General features: G+C 60.2%; 1 protein-coding gene across 1 annotated transcript in view; it reads left to right on the forward strand.

Moving 5' to 3' along the window:
- The first annotated feature begins 8,607 nt into the window (after nt 1-8,607).
- CDH5 (cadherin 5) overlaps nt 8,608-10,742 on the forward strand; it is a 32,780-nt gene continuing 30,645 nt past the window's right edge. The window contains exons 1-2 of the mRNA XM_045293906.1: nt 8,608-8,701; nt 9,586-9,757. Coding sequence (XP_045149841.1) covers nt 8,608-8,701; nt 9,586-9,757 — 266 coding nt within the window. The remainder of the gene's footprint in view (nt 8,702-9,585; nt 9,758-10,742) is intronic.

Consider the following 10,742-nt stretch of genomic DNA (forward strand, 5'->3'; position numbering starts at 1 on the left):
GTTGGAGCAGGGGCCCTGAGCAGCAGCTTGGGAAGGGGGCCTAGGGAACCCCCAGCCTGAGAGATGGGGTCTAGCCAATCTGCCTTGGGTTCTCCTTGGGCAACCTCTTTCCCAAGACCCCCCAACCCCTGTCTCCTCTCCCTGGACTTGGCCCAGAAAGCCCACCTGAGGCCGGGGGAGGGTGGGGGGGCAGTGTGTTCTGAGGGGCTGCTGCTCTCTGAGAAGCTCTACTCAGGGGGCCTGGACGGAGGGAGACTGACATCCAGGGCTTTCTACCACAGGCTGTGTTTGCCCCATCAAGAAGCAGGGCGGAGCAGCCCCTGACCTACCTTCCTGCCCCTCGATGGATAAGGCCCCCACCCATTGTTCCAGGGTCGCTTAGACAGGATGCAAGGAATGAGGGGCCTGGAGACAGGAAGTCCTGGCTTCCGCAGGGTGGGTGAGGTTCGGCCAGACGCAGGCCTGCCCTCCACGCAGGGAGGCAGGGGCCTGGGTCCCATCCTGCCCTGCCAGGCACGCTGGGCTGCCCCAAGCTAAACCCTGCTCTCTCTGGGCCTCTGAGGGGTGCTGGCCACTGGGTGAAACAGGGGAACAGACCATCCCCGGAGGTTGCCATTCCAAAGCCTGGCCCTCCCCGGACCCCTTCTGCATCCACACATGCCACACACACAGTCACATCCAGGGTTCCATACTCAGGTCACATCACGGCCATGCCCACCCTCCCATGTGCCCACCGTCACCCCCTGTGGCATCGCCGCCAGTGGCTGGGTGCCGTATTCTGGGGACACATAGTCCTCAGTCACACAGCATTAGCAGTCCCGTGAGAAAGGCATCTGGTCACCCCCATTCTACAGAAGGAAAGGCTGAGGCCCAGCACTCTATGCGTAGCTGGCGTGGGATCCGTGGGACTCTGAGTGATGGAGGCAGGATGTGGCCAGCACGTAGTCACAGAACGCCCCCCCCACCACCAGCCCCAAGGCACTCAGGACTCAGCATCGTGGCCCCTGCAGACTGCCCAGGATGTGGGGGGCTGGGAGGCGGAGACATCTGGGCAAGTGCTCAGCCGCCTCCCTCTAGGGCCTGCACATTGTTCTCAACTGTCGGGAATTCAGGGCCTTCCTGGCCCAGGACGGTTGCCCTCGGTCCATTCGTGACCGTGTCCTGGGCCACATGGCCCATCCTGGCCACAGCCCACTCCACACGAGTATGCTGTCACCACCCCTGTGGCCTCATCCTGTTGAGTCTTCCAGACAGCCTTGCGGAGATGAACCAACGACGGCCATCTCTCGGCGAAGAAAAGAGGCACCGAGGTTCCACCCACTGCCCCGGCCACACGACAGGCCCCAGTGGGATTCGAATCTAGGTCTGCCCACCCCAAAGGCTGTCCCACCCCAAGCAGGCCATCACAGGGCACCCACCCAGCCAGCTTTGTCCTGGCACCGGCTGGGTGGGCATCTCTCTTTGCATATGCACGCACACACACACACACACACACATGCATGCAGGCACACCACATCGCTGCTTCCTCCCCGGCCGTTAATCTGGCCTTGCAGGCCATCCCGTTTCCTGCTGGCTGCGGGCTGACTCTGTTACTCCAGATGGCATTTCCTGATCGCATGTTTTCCTTTACCTTCTTGGCCTGAAAAGGGCTTGGAGCAGGGGCTGGGAAATTCAGAGGGGCAACTGAAGTCCCCTCCTAGGGCCAGGGCTACTTTGACTACAGTGACCAGAACCCCTGACCCCAGGGCCTGACTGGCCATGCCCCTGCTCGCAGCAAGCCAGAGTGGCAGGCCAGTGGTCAGGACAGAGTCCAAGTCGCCCGGGCTGGGAGGACAAAGGGGAGGGATGGATGGTGCCGGCCAGGCGGTACCTGAAGCCCAGGAGGAAACGCTGTGGCAGGCACGTGGGCCATGGGTTCAGAAGCCGGCACAGCTGGATGAGGGGAGCCCGGCTGGGCCCCCAGGACCTCGGATAATGGAGAACAGAGGCCTGGCCTGCCCTGCTTCTTCTGCGTCTGGAAAAGGCAGGCGCGCTGATGGAGGAGGAAGCGCTGCACTCCCCTTGGTTTATTTACTGTGCTCCTCGCTGGTCACCGGTGGTTAGCAGTGGTGCTCCGTCCGTGACTGTGCTGGGCCTTTTGTGTCCCCCTCGGGGACTGTCCTCCTTCCAACAAGCCCTCCATCTCTTCCCTCGGCTGGCTTCCCCTGCCCAGACACCCCCCCCAATACACCAGCCACCCTGGTTGGCAGCTTCAAGACAAAGCTCTAACCCCGCCCTCCCATCTCTCTGCTCCCCCAAACACCAAGGCCACTGCCTCTGGGCCTCACAACACCCTCCCAGTCCGTCTGACCTGCTCCTCCCATCCAAACCGCTCTGCTCTAAGTGAAGAGCCATCGCTTCCAAAGCCAATAACCGGAGCTGGCCAGGGCCCCTGTCCTGGCTCAGTCCTGCCCCTCACGCTCTCCCTCCTCCTTCATGGGGGCCGCTCCTTCAACAGATCCACTGACAGAGAGGCCCGGGGCCTCCCTCCTGCTGCCCCCACCCCCTCACCCCTGCCATGGCCTCAGGAGCCAGTCTGGCTCCTGGCTCCCAAGACTCACCCCCAAGCAGACCCAACTGGACATGTCCACTTAGGTGTCTAATGGGCACCTCAAACTGGATGTGCCGGAGAAACCTATGGCCCCTAAACAAATTCTAGTCCACCTCCTAGGTCTCCTTCTCCATACGTGTTCCCGCTAACTTCTGAACTGTCTTGGGGACTAGACCCTCCCTTTCTAGGCCTCTGTTTGCCTAACAAGGAGCCCTGCGAGACACCCCTGGGGAGAAGCCACAGGGACCTACGCTGAGGCAGCCCTGCGTGCTGGAGCAGCCGCGTGGAGACCCCTGCCAGTGCTGAGATGCTTACACCGCCACTGGATTCAGAGACTTTCTGCCCACTGGCCTGTGATCCTCCTGCATTCGGCATCGTTGTGTGTGTCTTGTGAGTCTGAGGAGGACTTTGTAGATCGGTGTCAGACATATGGGCTAAGTCGGACTAATGGGCTAGGTAGGACTGGACTGGGTTGGGATGCTTTCTGAATGTGCACTGACCCTTTATATAAAACTCTCTTATATATATGAGTTTCTGTGGATTTGTTTCTCTGGTTTACCCAGACTAGCACTGTTTGGTTAGGTTCGTTTGGTTCACACACCTTGCTGTATTTGACTTCATGGCCCGTATTTCACTTAATGCTGTATTTCACTTAATGGCCTATCACAGGCACCATGTTTTTTGACCAGTGGAAGGTTTTTGGAAACCCTGCCTGGAGCAAGTCCCTGGGCACCATTTTCGCAAAGCCTGGGTCCCTGCATGTCTCCCCAACCTCGGCTGCCAGGCCCCCAGAAACCATCCATCCAGTTACTGCCGCCATAGATCCACCCTTCCTGGATTCCTACACCGAAAAACACACAAAAACAAGCAGACACGACAAAAGTTAACCACAATGACAAGATGAGGTACTGGGAGACTCTCCATCGAAAAGAAAGCAGGAACTGTGAAAGACGAGGACCACTTTCTCCGGGGTCAGAAGGGAGATCGAGGGACATGGTGATAATTTCACCCCCACTCCGTCCACCTGAGCCCGCTTTCCACCGCAGCAGGCCCATGCTGGCAGGGCCATTCACGGCCCGCGCTGGTCAGGGCCGGTTCACGGGAGCCTTCCTCCGTGTTTCTTCCCCCTCCACTTTTTTCTTTAACTTAACTTGTGAATGGGTCAAAGGGGACATCGTGTGATAAAATAGTGCACTTTCATCTGATTCTATCTGCCATAATTGACTTTACACGGCTCTCTACGTCTGATAGCCAGGCTAGTCACCTCTCCCGACTGTGGTCAGAGACTTACCCTAAGTAAAAGGATAGCATGGCTTCCACGGTCATCCCTAGCACTCTGCCCACCAGGTGTTCACACATGCAATCTCTGATACCATTCCCTTCTTCGGATTTGGATGACATTATTTGCAATCCTTGGCTCCCACAGGCCGGTGTGCTCCTTCCATGTGGACTTTGCTGCTGCCCCACTAGAGAATGTAACCTTCACTCTGGGTGACCACGAGGATTAAACCGGATGGTGCAGCCAGGATCCTCGCAAAAGCCAGACTTTCAGAAGTGCAGGCCCCAAGGGCCCCAGGTTGAGGGCTGGAATCAGGGTCCAAGTTCTCTGGCTCCGGAGTGTGGCCTCCACGGAGAGGGGAAGGCTTGGCTGAACCGGGCAGCCGCCCACCAAAGGGCCTACATCTCTGCAGCCAGCCCAGCCCCTCCCTCACAAAGGAACAATAACAGGAAACTCTCCCCGGGGGGGAAAAGTGGGCCGGAGCCAAAACCTGAGGGGGAGGCGGCAGGGCCTCCCTGTGCTGGGTGTGGCTCCCCCAGCCCTGAGCCATCGGCAGCGAGCTGCCCTGAGCTCTGACCACACTCCGCCTGGACAGACCGGACAGACCGCCCGGCTGGACAGAGGCACCACTCGGCCCCCAGACACGGTGAGTGAGGGATCTCTGCCCTGAAGAATGGGCACATCTAGGGAGCACCCAGCTGAGGCACCACAGGGCACAGATGGGGTCAGAGGGTGAAGGCTTGGCTCCCCCACAAATGGGCTTTCCCATTCGGTGTGGCCCTGACCCCTGGCTTCCATCTATCGCAAGCTCAAGGAGGGCCTAGTCTTCCCAAGTCACCCAGCACACCAGGGATGGGGGGGCGGGCCCTCAAAGTCCCTTCTCCCTTACAGTGGACTTGACGAGTTCAGGAAGAATGGGGTCTTTGAGCCTCAGGCCAACCTCCCCTCGCCTCACCCAGCACTCACTCACTGCGGTCCAGATGACCTACAGACCCGGGAACAACCGTGGGCTTCTCAGACTCTTTACAGGAGTAGAAAGCTCCGTTTTCTCCCGAGGAGCGGCTGGTGGTTTCAAACTGCTGACCTGGTGGTTCGCAGCCCCGTGAGGGACCTATCCCAGCCAGGGCGGCCCTCATGCCCTGGATAGGCAAGCTGAGGCTCAACCCTGGGCGGTTGAGGGGGGCGCTATGGAATTCTCTGTGGCTGTGTGCTGAGGTCAGGTCGCACACCTAGCACCCAGAGCCCCACAGGCTGGGCCGAAGGATTAGGGGCTCTGGGCTCTGTGAGGCGCTCTTTGCTCTTCTGCACGACGGGGATGCGCATATTGTTGCAGTTCCCTGTGAGAGCTGGAGATGGACCCGCTCTCTGAGCCCAAGGCCTGGGTTCCTCCCAGCACCGGGCAGCGTATTTCTGCTGCCCCCATTCTGCTCTTGAGTCTGTTATAGGCAGTGCAGGCGTCCACCCGACCCCATCCCCCAAGCGCTGCCACCCAGGCGATTCCAGCTCGGGATGCCCCTCCGCAGTTTCCAAGGCCAGGAATCATTCTAGGCTCAGCCTGCCTCATCGTTCACCGTGCACTGGGCTGGTGGTGGGTTTGAACCGCCGGCCTAGTGGACTCCTTGGCACCCACCCTTGTCTTGGAGTGGCTCCGAGCGGGCATCGTGATGATTTATCTGCTGCCCAGGGCTGCCCATGACTGAATGTGGGGAAGATTTGGGACTGATTTCAGGCCCCATCACAGAGGGGCCAGAGATCCCTGCAAATGAGAGAGGGGGTGGGTGGAAGTTGGGGGTGTGGGGGTGAGGAACTGAGGGAGCTGTGGCTTTGGGGAGCACTTCTGGGTACCTGCAGCCTGCTGGGCCTTGCTGGCCCGGAAGGGGTTAAGCGGCTCTGGCACCCACAGCAATGGTGCTACAGGACAAGGGCCAGATGTGAGGCCGGAAGCCAAAAGGGCTACAGTGATTTTGCTCCTGAGATGGCTCTGGGGCTGCCCAGGGGACACACTGGGGGCCTGGGGAAAATCTCAGGGCCCTGGCCTGTGTGGCCCCACGCCAGCCATCACTCTGCCCAGCCCCCTGGGGAGCCCTGGGGCTACTCCAGCCTTTCCCAGGTGACAAATGGAATAGCAGAGGCCAAGAGAGGCAGAGTGGTCAGCCCTCAGTCACGGGGCTGCTCTGAGGGCAAGACAGCCCCTGCCACCCCACAGTGACGTCAGGGCGCCAGAGGGCTGACAATGACTCTCAGGTGGCAGGCTCCTCACAATGAGGAGCCAGGAGCTGCTGCTGCAGGTGAAGTGATGTTCTTGCAGGCAGGCCCAGCTCTCAGGAGCCCCCCACTTCTGGTTGGGGAGGTGCTGAGCACGTGTCCCGGCCCAAGTGGGTGCTAGGTGAAGAAATCCTCTTCCATCTCCCGAGGGACAATGGCTTTCGGAAACTCCTAGGGGTTGGCCTCTGTGGGAGCAGCCAGTCCTGGCAGGGGTAGACAGCAGGAAAAGTAGGGGGCAAACCCAGCAGAGAAGGAGGTGCCAACAGGCGAGGGCCGGGGTGGGAGGGGGCAGGTGAGGAGGACGATGGGATTTCCTTCTGGAGTGAAAGGAGCGGAGGGGAGGTGGTGGCCCTCTCCCGGGCCCCCCAGGCAGAACCAGGGAATTGGTTTAAGTTAAGTGTCAGTTGGCCAGTGGGGCCCACAGCTCCCCGGCTGGGGGTGAGGTGAGGGTCCTTGTGGGAAGATGTGGGGAGGGGGGACTGAGAAGCCCACATGCCTACCGAAGACCTAAAGCAGGGCTGCCTCCCACCCGGGACCTTTAAACGCCCTGTCCTGAAGCGTTATAGATGAGGCCTCTAGGGCTCAGAGAGGGCAAGGGATGGGCTGGAGGTTACACAGCTCACAAACAAGCAGGTCTGTGGGGTATGTGTTTCTGTCCCTGAAGCCCCCAGGCCTGCAATGCCCACAGCAGGCAAGGTTGGCCCTCCTGACACAGCTCCAAGCCGGGCTCCTGAGGGCATTGGGCATGGCAAACGAAGCCTGGCATATTGATAGCAGCACCCTCAGAGGTTGTATTGACTGAGTGGGAAGAGGCACTGTGATGGATTAATGATGTCTGCCCTGGGTGAGGCATGGCTGGTACCCCACGGGCTCTGTTTGGCCAGCCTCACCTTAAGAGGGCCAATTGCTGCAGAGGGCACATGCATGTACACAGGGAGCATTTAAGAAAGAGCATTCCCGTAGTTCCCAGAGGATCCGAATCCTAATGATGCCAGGTCCTACAGTGGCGTGGGCCACTGTAAGAGCTGTCTGGGAGTGATGGCAGTGATTGTACCTGCTCTGGACTCCCAATAAGCACAGTTGTTCTAAATCCTGGGGCGAAGGAGGGAACGGGTAACAAAGCCAGAAGTCGGGAGTCACCCAGGTTGACGGGCAGCCTGGGCGCATGAAGGCACCTGGGTCTCAGGGAGGGAGTTGACGCACCTGGTACTGGAGCCAGACACACACACCCCAGATGTCCTAGGGGTGCCAGACCCTACTGTTCTGGGGGATGCCAGACTCTGTTCTCCGGGGGGACAGAAGACTCTCCTTTCCTGGGGGACACCAGACTCTGCTACTAGCTGTGTAGCAGATGGGTTGGAGGTTCAAATCCACCCAGAGCACCTCAGGCAGAGGTGCACCTCAGGAGGGAATGGCCTTCCACAGCAACAAGGGGTTTTTCCTTCTGTTGTTTTCTTTTTGAGCCTCCATGCAGGGAACACAGGGAAGGGTATTCCAAATAGGGGGGTGGACTGTGCCAAAAGCCAGCTCTTAAGGGAAACACCTGCCCCTCCTTGTGGCTGCAAGGGACAGGGAGGTGGCTGTGGAGGGGGTGGGGAGCAGGGAGCACCGTGGAGGAGTGACCAGGACCTTGGGAGCTGGCTCAGGAGCTAGCCTTGACCCTGTAGCCCTGGTGAGCCAGCAAGGAGTGGTACCCAGAGAGAAGGTCTATGAGGAAACACAACAGGAGGGCTGTTGACAGGACCTCCCTGGGAGGGGTTGAGGCCTGGGACTCACAAGAGCAGATCCCAGAGCCTGGCAGCGCCACGGGGCAGTCCCTGACTGCTCAATGGGGCCCCCACCCCATCCTCTAGTTCCCAAGGCCCCACCACCATGGAGCCTGGTGGCGTAGTAGTCAGGAATGGGGCTGCTAACTGCAAGGTCAGCAGTTCGAAACTATCAGTTGCTCCGAGGGGATCAGATGAGGCTCCCTGCTTCTGTAAAGATTCTCAGTCTCGGGGACCCCACAGGGGCAGTTCTACCCTATCCTGTAGGGTGGCTACAAGTCTGCCTCGACTCAATGACGTGAGTTTGGAGGAGAGATGTGGATGGGCTCCCAATAAGACTGATAGTCACAGAGACCCTGCATAGGGCCTCGACAGCAGGGCTAAGGAGCATTGGAGCTGGTAGGAGCTGTGGGCGGGGGCCACCCAGGATGCTGGCCCTCAGCTCTCACCCCACCCGCCTACAAGGACACTCCTGTGTGTTCCAGCCCCTCATCCCACCCAAGGCCTCTGGGCTGGAGTCCAGCACCGGCAGGAGGCTGGGCTGCGACTGAGCGTCCGGTCCACGCGCCCCTGAGCCTTTCCCTGGATTGCAGCTGAGAGCCGGGGTGCTAGGATGCCGAGGGGCCGGCAGGGGGCAGCTCCGCGCCTGTGCAGGGCTGTGTGCTGGGCAGTGGGTTGGAGGGGTAGTGTCTGTGTGGTCTGCGGAGATGGGGGTGACCCTCATCAGCAGCCTCCTCTGCCCCCTCGCGGCCGCCAGCCTGCGCAGCAGCACCACAGGCCGAGGGGCCGCGAAAAGGGAAGGTGGGGGTCAGGATTCCTTGGGTCTGTGAGAAGCCCTGAGAGGGGCTGTTCTATTTCCCGCCCCCCCCCCACTCCCCACTGCTTCTCCCTCGGTCCCCAGCCCTGCTCAAGGGCATCCAGAAGTGAGCAGACCCACAGCCCCTCCAAGACCAAGCCCCAGAAACAGACACACACACCCCCACCCCGCAGCCCCCAACACACACACACCAGGGCCATCAAGACAGACAGGATCCCCCTGGACTGGGCTCCCTGCTGCCACTTACAGTGTCCCAGACATGGAGGTGACACGAGACAGGACGGTCCCTCGCTCTGCTGGTAGGGGTCACCTGCTAGACAGTGGCTGACGGCAGCAAAGACAGTCGGTCGGTCACGCTCTCCCCCGCCCCCTCCCCCCGGGTGGGGAGGGCAGTACTTGCCCCACTTGTCATCCGGGGCCTGACTCCGAGTTGGTGGGGGTGCTTGGGTTGTCACTCAGCCTATTCTAACTCCAGGTGACAGCAAGTGACAGAGTGGAACTACCCCCTGGGGTCTCCCTGGCTATAAGCTGAAGGGAAGCAGGCTTTCTCCCACGGAGTCGCTGGGTCGGTTTGAACCGTCCACCTTCAGTTTAGGTTAGCAGCTGAGCTCGGCACCATTGGTTGAGTGGTGGCATGGTCCCAGGGGTCCCAGCGGGGGTTCGCAGAGCGGCGGTGAGTGAACTCGCCTAACACAGAAGCCAGGAGGAAGAGACAGACTCGAACTGCCCAAGGCCCAGCGGATGAGCCACACGGGGAGGCGCATTTGGCCACAGGGTCCTGTCTGTGTCCACGTTGACCCGGTGGTTCAGCCGCTGGCACCTCCCCTTGGCCTCCAGCACCGGCCCACCCTCCAGGTTCTGTCCCCAGGAGCCAAACCCACTGTGGGCACTAGAGCTGACCAGGGAGCTCACCAAAGCCTGACCGTTCACCCAGCCGGCGTGGGCCAGCGCCTGGGCTCTACGGGAGTGGTCCAAGCACGCATCTGCGTGGTCAAGTGTGAGCCCCTCGATACCCACGCCACCCCCTCCACTGCCGACAGGTCAGTTCCCTGATCTCAGCCTGAGGTTGCTCGGCACGGAGATTGTGGGCCCCTTAGGCGTCTGGGCCACCCAAACCCACCCAGGAACAGCCGCGCCTCCCCGGAAGCTTGTCGGGAACAGCCGAGAGCCACGCCTCTGGCTTGTTAGGGGGAGAAGGAGGCTCTCTGACTAGGTCATCGGAGACTGCCGGGAACCCTCCCTCCCAACCCCCCAACTTCCTTCTCTCCGAAGAAGGAGATGAGACAGTGGTCCAGAAAGATGCTTTTGGCTCAGCCCCTGTGCTGGGGGTCAAAAAATGTCTGACACAAAAAGCAACAGGGCACAGAGAGGGCCCCCGATGGGGTGGAGAGGGAGTCCACGGTTTAGAGAAAACCTGGTCTGGACGCGGGCTACAGAGCCCCACCTCTGAGATGCTGGGACTCCATTTTTCACTCCTTGTCACTGTGTGAGTATGGCACCGCTCAGCCTCTGTCAACACCTCTCCCTTTCTCTGACCCCAGCCTCCCTCCTAGTAGGGCCATTGGGTCCTCCTGGATAGTCCTGAGGACATGGCAGTTTACACATCGGGTGGCTCATCACAAAGTCAGCAGTTTGAAACCACCAGCCGCTCCTCAGGAAAAAGACGAGGCTCTCCACTGCCGTCAAGAGTCCGTCTTGGGAACTCACCGAGCTCCTGCTTCCCTGTCCTGGAGGGTCAGCTGTAGTGAGTCAGAACCAACCTGCTGCTCTGCGTCCACCACACTGGCGTGAAACTGCTCCGTAAGGTGCCGTAAGGTTTCCGAGTCTCGGCCGGAGCACATGGCCTCGTATTTTCCCCAGGGAACGGCTGGTGGGTTTGAACCACTGGCGTGCTGGTTAGCAGCCCAGCTCCTTCCCATCACAAGACCACTCATCACATCCGTCAAGTCCGTGAGCAAGGCCTTCCCTTCCCTCGCAGTCCCAGTCAGCGCTGTCCCTCGCTGTCCACTGCCCCAGCCTCCAGCC

This window comes from Echinops telfairi, unplaced genomic scaffold, assembly GCF_000313985.2.
Source record: "Echinops telfairi isolate 266 unplaced genomic scaffold, ASM31398v2 ScPeMD7_2291;HRSCAF=2852, whole genome shotgun sequence".
In the NCBI taxonomy this organism is placed as follows: Eukaryota; Metazoa; Chordata; class Mammalia; order Afrosoricida; family Tenrecidae; genus Echinops; species Echinops telfairi.